The sequence below is a fragment of the Thamnophis sirtalis genome, unplaced genomic scaffold (assembly GCF_051295495.1).
Source record: "Thamnophis sirtalis isolate CommonGarterSnake01/CBP01778 unplaced genomic scaffold, rThaSir2_p1.2 scaffold_9, whole genome shotgun sequence".
NCBI lineage: Eukaryota > Metazoa > Chordata > Lepidosauria > Squamata > Natricidae > Thamnophis > Thamnophis sirtalis.
The window spans coordinates 8,143,848-8,162,471 of NW_028261389.1; the positions used below are offsets into that span (position 1 = coordinate 8,143,848).

Genomic DNA, 18,624 nt, shown 5'->3' on the forward strand with positions numbered 1-18,624 from the left:
GGTTTGATGGCTAATAACACCACTCTTCTTTGGAGTAGGACCATAAAGTTATATATGAATGGACAGATAATTTAATCAATAATGTAATCCAATAAGGTTTGTTCAATTATCTGTATTCTATGAAAAATTATAGCCAAATAACCAGAAAAAGGAAGCATAACTTGCACAGGTGGATTCCTTCCTCTGATTGTAGCCAATGAGCATGAGTGTTTAGAAAGCCAATCAGGTGTCCTCTTGTTTTGGCAATGTGCTAATCAGATCACAGTAGGATTCAGTTACTGATGTCATATACTGAAGCTGAGAGGAAGACATTGTGATCACTATCAGGTTGGTTGGGGTTGTTTTTGTCTTCTTACATTTAGTGAGCTTGTAAAACGTAATAAAATTATAGTAATGGTACAAAGAGTTGAATGGTCGTTCAGAAAGCGATGTAATGAATGCAGGAATGAACTAATTGTCTCCTGCAAACTCCACTCCCCTTTCGCTCCTCTTTTATTCCCTCTGGGAGGGGCCATTCACCATCCACCTGTGGCTTTACTCCCAAGCCCCTTGTTCCTTAGCTGTTCCCTTCATCTGGCAACTCTGCGCATGCGCACACTGGAAACAGGCTCCAGCTGTTCGTCTGTCCCACTGATGTCTGACTCCGAAGGCAGCTGATAATTGTCAGATGGCCCTGGCTCCCTCTCTGCCTCCGATGCAGAGCCCTTATCAGAGCCTTCCCCAGACTCCAGGACTGGCTCAGGTTCCTCCCCATCCTCCTCATTGTCCGAATCTGCTGCCAGCTCCACTAGCCGCTGGTGGACCACAACAATGGGTGGCTCTTTAAAGGCCTTTCTCTAGATCTTCTTCTTTCTCCTCGTGGTGGTGAAGGATTTTGCCCCAGTGGGCAGTTCTCCAATGATTGCTTGGCTTTGTCTACACGGTGGTAGCCATGTCAAGATGGGATCTCTTTCTTGATTTGTCGGTATGGGTGAAAGAATGGCAGCTCCTGTTTTTCAGGAATTAGGATGGAGGCAAAGAGCATCCCAGCTTCTCTAAATTGAGGGGGGGGGACGTGGACAACAGAATTAATCATGTCACCCATTTTTTTTATCAGAGGTTTTAAAAGGATGTTATGATCTGGACTGCACGAGGCATTGTGATTGTCAGTGTTCCAAGTATCATGTAGAATTAAATCAGAGTCCAAGGCAAAACGATCCTTAAAGTTCCAATTTAATAAAGCAGACATCTTAGCACATCTGTGTTAATCCCAATTCTGGAAATTACATCAGAATCCCACCCAGTTAAAAGTTCATGATCTTGTCCCCACACCCACAATTCATCACATGGTCCAATCTTCTCCTTCCACTCTGGCGTCTCCACCCAGCTGCTTCCGATCAGGGGTAAAAGTGCGGAGACAAAAGATGACCTTGGCTTCTAGGAAAGAATGAAAACAATACATTCCACAATCCTACTCCTGTCTATTCCCCCCTCCCATCAACTATAGTAATGAAACAGCATAATGAAATAAGAAAGTGTGGCAGGTCAAAATTCTAAAAGGAATATAATTGCAGGCCTGATAGTGATCAAAGGGGCTCAATCAAGGTGACGGCCAGGACAATATTGATGGGAAATGTTTATGGAGCTTGGTGATGAAACATCTACAGGAGCTTAGCTCACAGCCTTCCCAAAGACCTGAGATGTTCTTCAAACAAAATCAAAAAGAGAAATATGTTTATGTGAATTTTTGCACTTTCTCTAAAAGCTATGAGAGGAGGAAAGTATATTCTGGAGCCCTGACTGTTAAGGTTGAAGATGAGCCAGATTGAGTAGAACTTCCCCCAGAATATTTAGTATGGACCAGAGACCCTTGTCTAATGATTGTATGCTGAAACGTCTCCCAAAGTGTTCAAGACCACTTGATTTAGCTCCTAAATTGTCACTGTTTTTGGACACTGGGTATAGTCAAACCCGAATTAAATCTGGTTGGATCCTCTTCATTCATCCTTGAAAGAGCAACACTGTGCTGAAACCATGCTCCATGTTTGACAAACCATTCTGGCTACCGTATTTTTCGGAGTATAAGACGCACCAAGGTTTTGAAGAGGCAAATTTTTTTAAAAAAAGTTTTTGCACTCTGCGGACCTCTCAAAAACCGCCTGTTTTTTGCGAAAACGTACCCATTTTCTTTCCAAAAAAGGGCATGGATAGCTTTTAGGAGGCTTGTAGAGTGCTCCTGGGGGTTGCCCCCCCCCCAAAGGAGCAAAAAATGGCCTGTTTTTCATGAAAACAGGCCCGTTTTTTGTCCAAAAAAAAAGGGTGCATGCATAGCCTTTAGGAGACTTATAGAGTGCTCCTGGAACTGGTTGGGGGGGCAAAATTGAGCAAAAAATGAGCCATGTTTCGCTCATTTGTGCCCTCCCCAGCCCCCAGTAGCACTCTGAAAGCCTTCTAAAGGCTGTGCATGGCCATTTTGGTGAAGAGGGTGGGGTTTCAGGAGGCAGAAAATGTGTATTCAGTGTATAAGACACACCTAGATTTTCAGCCTTTTTTTTTAGGGAAAAAGGTGCGTCTTATACTTTGAAAAATACGGTAAGTCGACTCCAAACACCCACAAAATTAATCACACTATGGCTTAATATGAGAGACTATGCTAAAACTTTATGGAGATTTTCAGTCATCCGAGCCGTGATTGTCCCAAAGGTGCTTTTTCAAAAGGCAATTGGACTTCCTTTGTTTTTATACAGTACAATAGCAGAGTTGGAAGGGACCTTGGAGGTCTTCTAGCCCAACCCCCTGCCTAGGCAGGAAACCCTATACCGTTTCAGACAAATAAATGGCTTTTCCTTGAAGATGTTTCGCTTCTCATCCAAGAAAGCTCCTTTCGTTCAGATTGAAAGTCTCACTACATCGCACCGCGTATATCACGTTGCTCAGGCTGTGTCTGGGATGTTTTGTCAGGTGCGCGAGCTTCCGCCTTGTGTGTATTCTTGGGTTTAAAAGTGTGCGTGCATGCAGGACGGTGCAGTGAGACTGGTGCAGACCTGAGCAGTGGAGAAACAAAACTACCACTTCACAAATGCATGGCATAACACAGGAGAACAAACCCACAAGGACAAGATTCAGCAGTCCATCTGCATTTGAAAGACGAGACAAGGGTCAATCTTTGGAACACCGCAAAGTCCACATTCTAGACAGAGAGGAGGGTTCCACCACAAAACTGCGGTAGACTAAAGCGCGCTCGACGAAAGCGCGTACGTGACGTCATCACAGCGCGACGAAAACAGCACGCTGTGAGCGGTAAACTTAAAATTAATGCGTAAATCTAAACCTAACCCCCCCAAACCTAACCCTAAGCCTAACCCTTAACCTAACCCTAAACCTAACCCTTAACCTAAACCTAAACCTAAACCTAACCCTTACCTTTATGTGAATCGGCTTGCTTTAATTTTATTTTAATTTTAATTTAATTTATTTTTAATTTTATTTGTCGCGCTGCTGATGACGTCACGTACGCGCTTTCGTCGGGCGCGCTTTAGTCTACCGCGGTTTTGGCGTGCCACGGAGAGGAGGACCACTGGTTTGAAAGCGGGATCGAAGGGGCCATCTACGTTAAAATTGAACTGCTCTCTCGACAGAGGGGAAAGGATATGCACCTATGTTCTGTTTACAGCACAGTCCTTTCAGTATTTCCAAGGTGGTTTCATACCTATTTGCGCTATTCGGGGCACCCTGAGGACACAGATAAACCTCCAAGTGGCTTTAAGGACTCTCAGAGACAGTGTTAACAACCAGATGACTGCAAGGGATATCAATCCATTCATTCTCCACCCTTCAGTCAAAACTGGAGAAGCTTCTTGGATGGCAAATGGAACGTCTTCAAGGAAAAACGAAGTCCAGTTGTCTTTTGAAAAAAAAAAAAAGCTTTTGGGACTAAAACCTGCAGAAATGGGTTTTCTGTAGATCTATTGTGGACCCAGCATATCTCGAGGGGTGCAATGTATGGAAGGTTGCTTCTTTGAAGATTGATACATTTTGCCATCAGCCATGGTACCCCAAGATTTCCACCAGGAAAGGCTAGAGACCTCTCTCTCCCCTACTCTTCTCCCGTGGCACGACAAAACCGCGCTCCACTAAAGCGCTCCCGATTAAACCGCGTCGCTGATGTCATCAGCAGGGCGACAACAGCGACCGCGGAGAAAAAAGGGCGCTTTAAATAGCGCTTTGAAAGCAAGCCGATTCAAGTTAAGGTAAGGGTTAGGTTTAGGGTTAGGTTTAGGGTTAGGTTTAGGGTTAGGGTTAGGGTTAGGTTTAGCGTTAGGTTAAGGGTTAGGGTTAGGTTTAGCGTTAGGTTAAGGGTTAGGGTTAGGTTTAGGGTTAGGTTAAGGGTTAGGTTTAGGGTTAGGTTTAGGATTAGGATTAGGTTTAGGGGGGTTAGGTTTAGGTTTAGGGGTTAATTTTAGCTTTAGCGTTCATAGCGTGCTTTTTTCGTCGCGCTGTGATGACGTCAGCTACGCGGTTTCGTCGAGCGCACTTTAGTCGAACACTGTTTTGTGGTGGAACCCTCTTCTCCAAAGTCCGGCAGCCTATTTCCACTGGCTCCTGGGCGAAACCTTGCTTGATCGCCTGCTTAAGCGAAAACCGACTCTAAAGGAGTTGTGTCTTGCAACAACAGAGAGTGGAAGATGCTTTCTATACGTTGGTGCGAGAGATTCAGCAGCACCGGTTGACAAAAGTCACCACCGAAGAAAAGACTCCGGGGTGCATGAAAATTAAAAAATGCCCTTTAATGTAACCGGGTAAGTTTCATTTTTGTATAAAACGGGGGGGGGGGGGGGGGCGGGGAGCTTTCAATAGGAGAAAAAATACGTGATCAACCAGTATGAATCAAATCCAACTTCCAACTTTTCTCTGATGATTCCTCTTAATTTCAGAATGATTGTAAGTAGCAGCTGATTGAATTCTTTTCGTAAATTTTGCTGTGTGGAACTTTTGATTCCCTCTGATTGCGCCCTGAGGGGCTGGGTCTCTCGTCGCCTACTCCGAGAAGCTCTAGGGATGTTAGGGATTGTCGTCCCAACACATTTGAAGGAACTTAATTGTGTACAATGATGAATCAGCTGCCTCACCAAAATGTCAAAAGGTAAAAGTTCCCCTCGCACATATGTGCTAGTCGTTCGTGACTCTAGGGGGCGCTGCTCATCTCCGTTTCAAAGCCGAAGAATCAGCGCTGTCCGAAGACGTCTCTGTGGTCATGTAGCCGGCGTGACTAAATGCCGATGGTTCACGGAACGCTGTTACCTTCCCACCAAAGGTGGTTCCTATTTTTCTACTTGCATTTTTACGTGCTTTCGAACTGCTAGGTTGGCAGAAGCTGGGACAAGTAACGGGAGCTCACTCCGCTATGCGGCGCTAGGGATTTGAACTGCCAACCTTTCTGATCGACAAGCTCAACGACTTTGAGCTACTGCGTCCCTAAATGTCAAAAGAAAGAGGCAAAAAGTTGTGGAGATTCGGAAACAGAGAAGAGCAACAAAGGTGATTAGGAGGCTAGAGGCTAAAACACATTAAGAACAGTTGCAGGAATTGGATAAATCTAGTCTTAACAAAGAGAAGGAGTGGGGTGACTTGATCACAGTTTTCCATCCAGTCTTTCCACTGTTACATCATGACTCTCTTCTTTCTGCTGTGTAATCTATCCTAATAATCAAAACCATAAATCAAAAGGTGGGGTTTTATTAAATGCAAAAAGTCCATGCAGGGTTTCCATTCACCAATCAATGTAGATGCAGTAAATTGACTTTTCTCTAATAAAGCATTTTTGCAGTGCGGATTCCTGATTGGTCTGTTGTTTGTGCTGGGTTCTGTTTGGTTCCCTTGAACAGCTGAGTCCTGATTGGGTCCTTGTCCAGGCAGATTTCTGAAAGGCTGCCCAACGTGCCATTTGTTTTACAGCCAAGTGTGTGTGCAGGTAGTCCTCATTGAGTAACTGCCTCACACAGCGATTGTTTGCATTTACAACAGTGATGAAAAAGTTAATTCTGTGACCACTCTTTTTATATATAAGCCGTTTCTATAATAGCAATAGCAATAGCAGTTAGACTTATATACCGCTTCATAGGACTTTCAGCCCTCTCTAACCGGTTTACAGAGTCAGCATATCGCCCCCACAGTCTGGGTCCTCATTTCACCCACCTCGGAAGGATGGAAGGCTGAGTCAACCTGAGATTTGAACCGCTGAACTGCAGATAGCAGTCAGCTGAAGTGGCCTGAAGTACTGCACCCTAACCACTGCACCACCTCGGCTTAATTACAAAAGCATTATAAAATGTCGTCGAAACCGAAAGTCGAAGTTTCTTCTTTCTCCCACAGTTTCGAGCAAAAAGTCCAGAAACGGTTTCCAAATAGAAACAAAGCTAGATAGATTCCATCCTTTAATTTAAAAGAGACAATTTTGCTATTACTGCTAATTTCGTTACTTCTTCCATTGTGGGATTCAGTGTGCCTTTCTCCATGTTATGGATATAAGGAGAATAAAAGGTGGAACTATTTAGCAGTGGCTTATTCATTAAATGATGCGGTCCTTGGCTCATAGATTCTCTCTCTCTTTCAGAAATATATAGTACTGTTTTCCCTCTCTTTTGGAAAATAAAATAGCTAGGAAATGCATGCTAGTAAACTCCTGGCTTCCTGTTCCTGTTGTACCCGTGTTTCCCTGAAAATAAGACCCTGTCTTAGATAGATAGATAGATAGATAGATAGATAGATAGATAGATGATAGATAGATAGATAGATAGATAGATAGATAGATAGATAGATAGATAGATAGATAGAGATATAGAGTCACAACCCCTGGTAAGCCCCAATCATGGGAGGAAGCTAACTGCTTCCATCATCTGTCAATCGGCTCGTCACAAGAGTCCATCACGACAGAAACCCAAAATTTTTACTGTTGCCTTTGTTATATATGTGTTTTTTATTTGTGCTGATAAATAAATAAAGGGAGACTAGTATAGATCTATTTCAAGCTATTTAGCTCTCATCAACTAGCCTCTCTAAATATATACCTTCTTCCCTGGCTGGCTGATAAGGAGTCGAGCTCTGTGGCTTAATGGTTAACACATCTGCCTTAGAGGCAATACAGCACAGGCTCGATTCCCAGTAAGGGTATGGCTAGCTGATGAGAGCTAAATAGCTTGAAATAGATCTATACTAGTCTCCCTTTATTTATTTATCAGCACAAATAAAACAGAAATATAACAAAGGCAACAGTAAAAATATTGGGTTTCTGTCGTGATGGACTCTTGTGATGAGCCGATTGACAGATGATGGAAGCAGTTAGCTTCCTCCCATAATTGGGGCTTACCAGGGGTTGTGACACTAAATATATATGTACCAGGTCTTATTTTCCAGGGGGGGGAATGTTGTCCACTTACTCACCTCACTTGCGTGCATCATTCTCTGCCTCCCTTTCACTGTCTGAAGCTCTTAGGAAATTCTGCGGCCGGCTAAGCTGGCAAGTCTTTCCCGAAGACCTCTGCAGCTGGTAACAGAGCTTTGTTACAGCCTGCAAGGGCCTTAAGGAAAGTCTTGCCGGCTGCAGAAGAAATGGGCCAGCAAGGCAGGTGTGTGAGGCCTGGCTGCAATTGTTCGAAGGTAAGTAGTAGGGCAGCTCCTCCCTCCCAATCCCCACCCTTGCTTAATTTTTACCTGTGTACCCTAGAGTGGGCAGTGTCTTAATTAGGGCTTATTTTGGGGGTATGCCTTATATTTGGGCGCACATGTAAAAATCAAGCTAGGATTTTCAGGATGGGTCGTATTTTTGGGGAAACACTGCCTGCTTTTTGGGTTTTGTGGCACCCTTAACTGGTTTATTGGGGTGACTCATTTTCTGCTTGTTTCTTTTTGTTTTTTTAACAATACATTGAATCATAAATTAGCTTATGGGCTTAATTCACACCACATGCTATATCAAAGCTCGGCCAAATCTACCAAGGTTTTTTTCCTCTTCTCTCTGCAGGGTGTGGATGACGCTTTTTACACATTAGTTCGAGAGATCCGGAAGCACAAAGAGAAGATGAGCAAAAACGGGAAAAAGAAGAAAAAGAAGTCCAAGACGAAATGTATAATCATGTAAAACAAAATTCAAAAATACTGTCAATCCTTTTATCCGTCGAGGGTCCTTCGGTAGACCCGACTCCCTTTTTTCTACCGTTCACACTAAATTATTAGAACGAGACATTTTTAACATCACTTTTTTCTTCCATCGCGTTGCTTCCCGAGCTTGCCAACCATATAGTCCCCCGCGGCTTATTTTCCTCACGGCGGAAAAATAAGTGCTGAACATTCCGGAAAGCTGGATCTCCTAACTTCTCCACGCTTGTGAAACACAAACTGACAGATCCTCCTCAAAAGTTCTTCCTCGGAGTCTCTTGGTGCACGCAGAAACTTCTAATTGTCTTCTGGCTTGTTTTCATTTTGTTTTTGCCTCCTCCCCCCCCCCCCCCTTCCCCACGAAGGTTGAGACTTTTCCCGCACTTTTGAGGACCAGCCTTAGCGCTAAATGGAGGCTGGGGCATCAACTGTGGTAGCAAATAAACATTGTTTTCCTTCTCTGGGGCTCGGTTTTATGCATGGCGTTCCTTGCTCCAGGGTAGGAACAGTGGTGGGATTCAAATAATTTAACAACCAGTTCTCCGCCCTAATGATTTCTTCCAACAACTAGTTCACCAAACTGCTCGGAAACTCAACAACCGGTTCAGTCCGAAGTGGTGCGAACTGCCTGAATCCCACCACTGGGTAGGAAGGAGGAACTGAGGAGTTTATCTCATCCAGCACAGCAGATTTACTATTCCAGATAGACTGTCAGGTTCCACAGAATGTTTAAATCACCTCAGTCCCATTTGGTGCCCCTCCCCCTACGTCTCCTGAAATTGCATTCCTGAAATGTGACAAGACTTTTCCAAAAGAAGAGAATATTTGTAGCTCAGGGTTGAACTGTGAAGTCTTGGGTTCTCTCTCAGCTTGGTGATTTACTTGGAGGCGTTTAATGACCCATCTAGGTTACATCATCAGTACTAGAAGGGAGTGAACTTGGCTCTCACTTTATATGTAGCTCGCCAGTGGTGGGTTTCAAAAATTGTTTGAACCTACTCTGTGGGTGTGGCTTGCCGCCCATGTGACCGGATGGGAGTGGCTTGCCACCCATGTGACCAGATATGAAGATGCCGACGACACTTGTCAGAACCACCTTAAATTACCTCACACACAGCACTGGCATGGATAAGAATAGGATGTAAACTTGTTTTTTAAAAGGCATCTTTGGTTTGCGTTAAAACAACTTCAACACACGCAATGTTCTGATTGCACCACAAATGCAGTAGTCATCCTTACCTTTCACAGAGGCACTGAGTTTTATAAATATGAGCATGATAGTGTAGAATAATCATATCCAAGGACCAGTGGTGGGTTTCAAAAAAATTTGGAACCTCTTCTGTAGGTGTGGCCTGCTTTCTGGGTCCACTGGTGGAACCTCTTCTAACCAGTTCGGTAGATTTGACGAACCGGTTCTACCGAATAGGTGCGAACTGGTAGGAACCCACCTCTGCAGCTTGCCAATAACCTGGTGTTGGCCAGGTACTTTTTTATAGGGGAAAATGTCCGGACTAAACATAATTTCTAATGTTTCATTTTCCCCCTTACCAGAGGGAGCTCCCTTGTGGAGTACTGTGAAGCTGTTACCATGGCAACTCCACTGCGCTCTTCCACTGCAGAGAAGCCATTTTATAGCAGTACAGTAGAAGCCATTTTAAGGCACAACAGGCTGTATCTTAACAGAACAACCCCCCAGGGGTGTTGGGGTGTCCTACCCCACAGTATTTTTTCCCAGAGAGTAAGTCATCTGTATACCAATTTTGATTGAAATTGCTCAAGGCAGTCCAGAGTTATGCTGGAGCATACACACACACAAAGCCATTTTTATACATACAAAAAGAACATAGCTTGCCTTGTTGGTATTGATGCGGGGTGTTTTCTCCTGAATAGTTCCCTGTTTAGGCCTGCTTACTTCCTCCAACATTGACAGAACAATCTACTAAATATAAACTTCTATCTTACACTGTATATAAACAGAGTGAACCCCACTCCTTTCTAGCACTGATAGTGTTACCTAGTCTGGTAACAAAATGTCTGCAAGTAAACAAACCCGGGGAGTACCAAGGACTCCACGGTCTTTCCACAAACAAAAGTACAGTTTCCTACCAAAGGTAAGTGTAAGAGTGTGTAAGTCAGAGGCGGGAATTACCGCATCTCAAAACCCCAAACGGAATGGCCTCCACAGGCGTTGGGTAGAAGCCACAATGACGTCATGCGCTCTGCATCATTGTTCATCTGTGCCCAGTGCAAATTATATAACTTGGGCCTTGAGTGAGTGTCTTGAGGTTCATGATGATACAACCCTGTAGTCTCTACCAACTACAGATAGTCCTCATTTTACAACTGTACTTGAGTCTGGAATTACAGGTGCAAACTACGCTCGTCTTTAAGCGGGTTACCACACCATGGTTGTTAAGCATACCCATTGTATCCAGTGAGTGGGGATTTTTTGCCAGAAATGAAATAAATGCTGGTTTCTGGGGGGGTGGGGGTGGCAGGGGCGGGCTGCTGGGGCTTCGCAGGGGTTCGGGAAAACTTCTAAGATTGTGCAGTTCAGAGAACCCACTCCTGGCTGGCCCCGCCCACCACCCCTCCCAGGAGTCTCCACACATTGTGGATGCAGGTAAGTGCAGGGGGTGCGCGGAGGCTTGGGGAGGGTGACAAATGGGCCTAGTGGACATCTTAAAGAACCGAGGTGGCGCAGTGGTTAGAGTGCAGCACTGCAAGCTACTTCAGCTGACTGCAGTTCGGCTGTTCAAATCTCACCGGCTCAGGGTTGACTCAGCCTTCCATCCTTCTGAGGTGGGTAAAATGAGGATCCAGATTGTTGTTGGGGGCAATATGCTGACTCTGTAAACCGCTTAGATTTTTACCTTCTCATTTCCATCCGTAGATAATGAGGCCTCTTCCCTTTTTAAGCTACTAAAACATTTGCATTTTTAATCATTAGGGCAGAATGAATTTGGGCCCAATCTATAATTTCTTTTTTTTAATGATATTTTTATGTTACAGCCACTATTACTGTGACAGACAGTTATCATTTTCAATTGCAAAGCTTTCTTTCAAAAGGAGGATGCTTTTACTATTACTAGAGTGGAATTCTATTGTAGCCACCACCAAAATCTAACATAGCAAGCTCTCCCTTTACATGAATTATTTGCAGTCAGTGTTTTCTCTAAACTGCTGTTGAGGAAGAGATCTCCAGGGCATTGTTAACAGATTAACAGAGTTGGAAGGGACCTTGTAGGTCATCAAGTCCAACCCCCTGCTCAAGCAGGAGTCCCTATACCATTTCTGACAGATGGCAGTCCAGTCTCTTGCAAGCTTCCAGGGATGAAGCTCCCTCAGCTTCTGAAGGCAACTTCTGTTCCATGGGTTGATTGTTCTCACTGTCAGGAAATTTCTCCTCATTTCCAGGTTGAATCTCTCCTTGTTCAGATTCCATCCATTATTTCTTGTCCCACCTTCAGATTGACCCCCCTCTTCTTTGTGGCAGCCCCTCAAATATTGGAACACTGCCATCATCTCTCCCCTGGTCCTCGTCACTAGACTAGCCAGGCCTAGTTCCTGCAACCGTTCTTCGTATGTTTTAGACTCCAGCCCCCTAATCCTCTTTGTTGCTCTTCTCTGCACTCTTTTTAGAGGCTCAACATCTTTTTTTATAGTGGGGTGACCAAAACTGGATGCAGTATTCTAAGTGTGGCCTTACTGGTGAAGCCTTTTCATTTGCTCGATCTGTTTTTATTCCTGTTCACGTAATTTTGATCTCTGGATTGAAAACGTGCCAGCGGCTGAGTTTCAAAGCCAATGAAGGGTAACAGTTGGCTAATTTATCAATGTTCTGAAAGTGATCTATTTATTCGGATGTCCTTTACCTGCTCCAAAGCACTTAACTTCAGAATTGAGACTGAAGTGTTGGGCAGACCTATGGCTTATGATTTCTTGTATTGTTGTGAACAGGCGTTTTTGGGAATCACTCGATCTATGACCTGTGCTGTGGGAATGCCGTCAGCCTAAAGCTGGTTTAAATAAGGTGGGTGAGGCCTTCTACAGCTGTGTGGAAATAATCCGGTTAAGAACCCGTTCCGGCAGGCAGATGTTTTGATTAGTCAGCCCTGCAAAGGTGCACATACAGGTAAATAGGATTCCCATAGATCTGACAGCTGTATGCTGGTGCTGTATTCTTATTAGTTGGTGACAGAGATTATTCCAGTTAATGCAACATCTTAATGCAACCAGAGAGATGAATTCTGGGAATTATGGTGCCTCAATTCATTTAAAGGGATGTGTTGGCTCAGTGGCTAAGACACTGAGCTTGTCAAGCAGAAAGGTGGGCGGTTCGAGTCCCTAGCGCTGTGTAACGGAGTGAGCTCCCGTGACTTGTCCCAGCTTCTGCCAACCTAGCAGTTCGAAAGCAGGTAAAAAATGCAAGTAGAAAAATAGGGACCACCTTTGGTTGGAAGGTAACAGCGTTCTGTATGCCTTTGGTGTTTAGTCATGCTGGCCACATGACCATGGAGACGTCTTCGGATAGCACAGGCTCTTCGACTTTGAAACAGAGTTAAGCACCACCCCCCAGAGTCGGGAACGAGTAGCACATCTGTGTGAGGGGAACCTTTACCTATACTTTTAATAGTTTAAAATCTATCTCAATTAATAGCCATCACCCACCCTGATGGTAACAGATGCCTCTCTGTCTTTGCTTTCAGCCCTCATTTTCTGCAGAACGAACAAAGACATTATTCAACACATTTTATTACTACCATTACAAGCCCGATCACCCACCATTTAACCCCTGGGCTGCACCCGCCTTGCAGACTTTACAACGGGTTGATGCTCAGCTGTCCTCGTAATATCGTTGTTTCAGAGCTCGGTATTTTCGGAGGAAGTACAAGGCTTCCAGTTCTTTGATGACAAATTTGCCTCTGGCGATCAGTTTTTTTATTTCTTCCGGGTCCTTCACTTCCTTGTTTTTCAGGAAGGCTGCCTTGAGTCGAGTTCGAAAGTAGTCAGCCCCTTTGGGGTACTCCTTTCCCAGATACAGAAGCTTCAAAGCACAAGAAAAGGTTGAGTATTACACATGGAACAAATCATAGGAATTCTTATTTAGGTCCAGTTTACTCTGCCTCTCCTAACCAGGTGTCCCTCAAATGGCTGGGCATAAAACACCCATCTGCCTGGGGATTTACAGGTCCAACATTTTCAGAGGTTCCCCACTGGGAGAAGGCAGAGTTACTCCTCAGAACTTACGTTTTTGTACAGATTCAGTACTTCGTATCTGAGAGGGTTGGCCATGTTGTCAGTTGAGACATATATCCGTTTTATTCATGAGGACTGGCATATTGACCTGAAGAACAATCAGTTTAAAAATGAGGTGCATGATGCAATCCGAACAGCTTTTTTTTAAAATTACAGACTATCTGATAATCCGGCATTGCCCGGATATTTATTTATAAGGGGGGAAAATGTCCGGAATGAACATACCGTATTTTTCGGAGTATAAGACGCTCCGAAGTATAAGACGCATCTAGCTTTTGGGGAGGAAAACAAGGGAAAAATTATCTGGCTCTGCCTCTCAGCAATTTGCCTCCTTGCAACAAACAGCAAACAATATAGACACTATACACTGTTTGTAGTGTTATATTTCAGACTATACTTGTACAGATGCTGTTAAAATTGATGTGCTTTCTGGAAGTATAGTTATTCTCTGCTATTTAAAAGAAGATGCAATAGCACTGGGCCTCTTCAGATCAAGCATTTGTTTTAAAAAGCTGCTTCATTTTGTTAAGCTGTCTCAAACAATAATAAAGCCATCTTTAAAAAGGAAGTCTAATAATTTGAACATTCTATAGGTGTTTATAGTTACTGACATGCCTCCTTGCAGCAAACAGCCTGGCTAGCACAAGGGGAAAAAATCTTCCTCTGCCTCCCAGCAATTTGCCTCCTGGAGCAAACAGCAATTTCTCCTGATCATCAGCTGTTTCAGGCTGCAGGGATTCCTATAGCCTATTGCAGCATCCGCAAGCCCCCCCCCCTTGCTGCAAGGAGGTAAATTGTTGGGAGGCACAGGCCAAAGGGTTGAGGCCAGTGGCTATGAAGGGCGACATTCAGTTTATAAGACGCACCCTAATTTTCACCCTCTTTTAGGGAAGAAAAAGGGGTGTCTTATACTCTGAAAAATACGGTAATTTCTAATGTTGGATTTTCTCCTTTACCAGAGGGAGCACCCTTGTGGACTACTAGATTTACCCAATTCCTGCAATCATTCTTCGTGTGTTTCAGCCTCTGGACTTCTAATCACCTTTCTCACTGTTCCCAGTTTCTGAATCTCCACATCTTTTAGTCTGTTTTGGGTTTTGTTTTGTTTTTTGACATTTTGGAGAGCCAGCTGATGCATCGTTTGTACACCATTAAGTTCCTTCAAATGTGTTGGACTACAATCCTTAACATCCTCTGGCTCTGTGATGGAGAACCTATGGCATACGTGCCGTCGCCAGCTGCTCTTCTGGTTTCTAGTGTGCACATGGATGCCGGCCAGCTGCTTTTCACAGGTGCTGGAGCACCTAAAAACAGCCTGACAGCAGCCCGAAAAATGCCCCCCCCCAAAAGCTGTTTTTTAGCTGTTTTTCAAGGCTGTTTTGGGGGCATTTTTCAGGCCAAAAACAGCCCGAAAAATCAGCCAAAAATTGCCCCCAAATAGCCAAAAACAGGCCTTTTGGGGGCCATTTTCAGGCTGTTTTTGGCCTGAAAACCAGCCTGAAAACGGCCCAAAACCAGGCTGTTTCTTGGGCCATTTTCAGGGCCATTTTTCAGGCCATTTTCAGGCTGTTTTGGGCCCCCCAAAATGGCCTGAAAGCGGTCCAAAAACCAACCAAAAACCTAGAAAAGAATTCAATCCGCCTGCTGCTTACAATCATTCTGAAATTAAGAGAAATCATCAAAGAAAAGCTGGAAGTTAGATTTGATTCATACTGGTTGATCACTTTTTCCCCCCCTTGCTTAAGATATTTCCCCCCCCTTCAACAAATATGAACCATCCCCATAACAAGGATTTTCTTAAGGAAGAGTGTAGGAATTTGCAGAGAAAAGCAAGCAAGGAAGAAAATTAAGTTCCTAAAAAGTCATAAAAAGTTACAGGAAAAAGTTAATTGCTATGCTTTTTTAAAAAAAACCTGCCTCCCATATTCCTCTCTTAAATCTACTTCTAGGATGATAGCGGGCAAGGGATGATCGAGGTTTCTTTCTTGTGCTGTTGCAGTTTTGAGTTCCTTTGCTCTCTTCTTCCTTTTCCTTTTTTAAGTAGGTGACATGATTAGAAGTTAGATAAGAAAGGGAATTTCTTTTTTAAAGGGTGATATGATCAAAAGCTAGAATAAGTGATAGAAACAAGAAAAGGGGGCACGTTAGTGTAGACCAAATTTTATATGACAAAATGAAAATAATAACTAGAGAAAATGTGGAATAATTGAATAATGAGACTATAAATTAATGTAAGTGTGCATTATTATTATTAGAAATGTACGAGCGGATTGAATGCAAGGATTATGATTAACTTCCTTAGCTTTATTTGTATGAGAATGTATGGCACTCAGGTTCATGCATTGATCTGATACTTTGATAAATAAATAAAAAAGTTACAGGGAAAAGTTATTGCTTACAACCTGCCCTAACCAGGGTGCAACAGTGGTGAAGAGGCTGGATTCAACGCACTCAAATCAGATTGGAGTCCTTCCACAACCACAGAGGCTCCCCGGGGAGGACTTTGATCCATTACTAAGATTTCCCCCAACCAACCTCGCAGGTAGTAAGGAAAAAGGATCCCGTCGAGATCCTGCATGCATGCAACACTGAATCCAGCTAATTTCTAGGGTTTTAATCAGAGATTTCCTATTCAGCAGTCAGCTGTGGATGATGGGAGCTGTAGTACTCCAACATACCAAGAGGGCTGAAGGCTACAGCTGCAAGCTGCCCACCAATAAGCCGAGTCCCCGGAGTCTGGGAGGCTCCCCAACCCGATGAGAACGTAATTCACTTAATGTCACTTAACGTTAAGCTAAAATTCACTTACCTGCGTAGTTCATAAACTCCCAATTTGGTAAGACTACTTAAGGCTACTGCGCCTGCGCCCAAGTTCGAGGGGCGGCGCCAGAGGACTCTTCAAACGCCCTGAATGGCATTGCCTTAAGATTCGCAGGCAGGGATAGGCAGAGATACGAAAGGGAAGAGGAGTGCCTCTGCTCTCAGGAGAGAGTCCCGTTTTAACCAAATGGAATTGTAATCGCCTCGCGGTCAGCAAGAATGGGCGGCTCCATACACACAACAGGCAAAACTTAATTAAAATTTTAAAAGTTAATTTTAAAGGGTGCTCATTTTTTTCCCTGCGTATCCAAGTTAGCATTCGCGTGTAAAATATATGAAAGAGGAAGAACAAAATGAAAACTGCCACCTCCTCAGTTATCACTTCCAAATTCGATTCAACGTACGCATTGGCAAAACCTCTATCAGTACACGGAGTGCCCCCCAAAAACCTCAGACCTTATTCATTTTCCTCCCGAAGCGCCACGCATCCCGATTGTCCTCGTTCTGTATATGAGACGCGTAAGTCTAATATAGACTCCGCAAAGTTCACTTGGGAACCGGAAGTGTCTTCCCACACTAGCCTTCCTCTTGGTTGAATTCATTCCCCTTTGCCAGGAGCGTCAAGGGGCGGGGACTCTCGGAGCGCGGCGTGGAGGGGCGGGACTGGTTGCCGCGGAAACGGAGGGGCGGGGTCGTCAACAACTTTTCAGCCTGGCTGTTGAGGGTGCCGCTGAAAAATGGTGAGTGACGCCCTTTCCCCCAACCTGAGGGGAGATCTTATTTGCATATCTATCTGCATATGCAAATCACACGCACCCCGCATCTCGTTTGCGGACGCTTTGCAAAGAGAATGAAACACGCGAGTGGGTCAATGTGTTGTATGAACGCAGCCACGCCCTGCAGTTGCGGGATTTGGCACCTCCTTCCCCATTGGGGTTATAACCTGCATGTCTTTTTTTAAAAAATAACTTTTTTTCTTTTTTTTTCCTGCTTCTTTTCCAAAACAATATTTTATTTCCACTTGGAGATGCTAAGATGGAGGCGAGAATGACGCCTTTGGGTGAAACCCCAATAAAGCTTCATGTCTGGGTCCTATTAAACCCCAGGCGGCTTTACCAAGCAGGTGGATATTCCACAGGTGATGCCTTCCCTTGGTCTTCCACATGCATTTCACCTGTGGAATATCCACCTGAGCTCTTTTTCCTTGGCTGCCAGTGAATTCTGCCTTCCTAATACAAAAAGTCCTCAACTTATAACCATAATTGGGAGCTGAATTTCTGTTGCCAAACAAGGTGGTCGTTAAGTGAGTCACACCCCATTTTACAAGCTTTTTGCCTGGGATTACAATAGCAATAAAGCACTTAGACTTATGCACCACTTCATAGTGCTTTACAGCTCTCTCTAAGCGGTTGACACAGTCAGCCTCTTGCCCCCAACAATTTGGGTCCTCGTTTTACCGACCTCGGAAGGACGGAAGGCTGAGTCAACCTTGAGCCTAGTGAGATTCGATCTGCCAAATTGCAGGCAGCTGGCAGGCAGCAGAAGTAGCCTGCAGTACTGCATTCTAACCACTGCACCATCGTGGCTCATCACACATTGCAGCGGTCATTAAGTGGGTCACCACAGGACGGCGGCTGATTTTGCAATCCCTTTTTTGTGGCAGTCATTAAACAAACCCATTTTATTCAATTGGTGGGGGTTTTTTTGCCCAAAGCTGGAAGTAAATGCTAGAATTGGACCCAAAAACCACTGAAAATCATGGGAGGGTATGACGGTTAGATCGCCAGAACTGAGTCATAGATAGCTCTGGGGGGAGGTTCATTCTAATTTCAAAGAATTGCTGGTTGTTAAGTGAGGACTAGCTGCAATCCCAGGATATTTTGTAAAGCATTAGAAGACGGTTGAGATTTTCAGTGCTCCATTTTGTGGGTTCAACTTGTGTTTGTGTGAAGACAGATATTTAGGCTGATGGTAAGATGGAATTCAGAATACTTTCCCCTCCACTGTCTTGACAATTTTATTGTGCTTTTCTGATTTTCTCTGTTCTTTTTTTTCCCTTCCTCTCTGCATTTAGGGTCCCAAAAAGAAAAAGGTACGTAGGTAGACAGCTAAATTAATCTTAGAGGCATTCATACTTACCAATAGCTCGTATATTTAACCTTGATATAGATATATAACTTCAAATGATGGTCCACTTTGGCTTAAAAGCAGGTGAGTTCACACAGTGCATTTCAATCAGAGGTGGGTTTCACATAATTTTATCACCGGTTTGCTGCGCCCCAAAACTGTGAGTGTGTGTACCTTCTGCACACATTGATGCAGCTTAGAAAACATGGTTAAATAGGACGACAGAGCCGGGGTGGGTGAGCAAGCCCACCGCCAACTGTAGGTCACAACTACCGGTTCACCCGA

At 44.1% G+C, this 18,624-nt stretch overlaps 2 protein-coding genes across 4 annotated transcripts in view; one reads left to right on the forward strand and one right to left on the reverse strand.

Moving 5' to 3' along the window:
* Positions 1-8,592, forward strand: part of KRAS (KRas proto-oncogene, GTPase) — a 34,402-nt gene extending 25,810 nt beyond the window's left edge. The window contains exons 5-7 of one of the 3 annotated variants that reach the window (XM_087722752.1): positions 4,655-4,770; position 5,741; positions 8,000-8,592. In XM_087722752.1, the coding sequence (XP_087578878.1) occupies positions 4,655-4,770; position 5,741; positions 8,000-8,116 (234 nt within the window). In that variant the 3' untranslated portion in view covers positions 8,117-8,592. Of the gene's footprint in view, positions 1-4,654; positions 4,779-5,740; positions 5,742-7,999 lie in introns of all 3 variants that reach the window. The other 2 variants (XM_087722750.1, XM_087722751.1) reach the window with 2 other exon arrangements.
* A 4,276-nt stretch (positions 8,593-12,868) lies between these two features.
* Positions 12,869-16,358, reverse strand: ETFRF1 (electron transfer flavoprotein regulatory factor 1). The gene is made up of 3 exons (XM_014065576.2): positions 16,202-16,358; positions 13,384-13,480; positions 12,869-13,180 (listed from the first exon to the last, which is right to left on the reverse strand). The coding sequence occupies exons 2-3, from the start codon at positions 13,426-13,428 to the stop codon at positions 12,971-12,973; spliced, it is 255 nt and encodes an 84-aa protein (XP_013921051.1). The 5' UTR covers positions 13,429-13,480; positions 16,202-16,358; the 3' UTR covers positions 12,869-12,970.
* Positions 16,359-18,624: the final 2,266 nt, after the last annotated feature.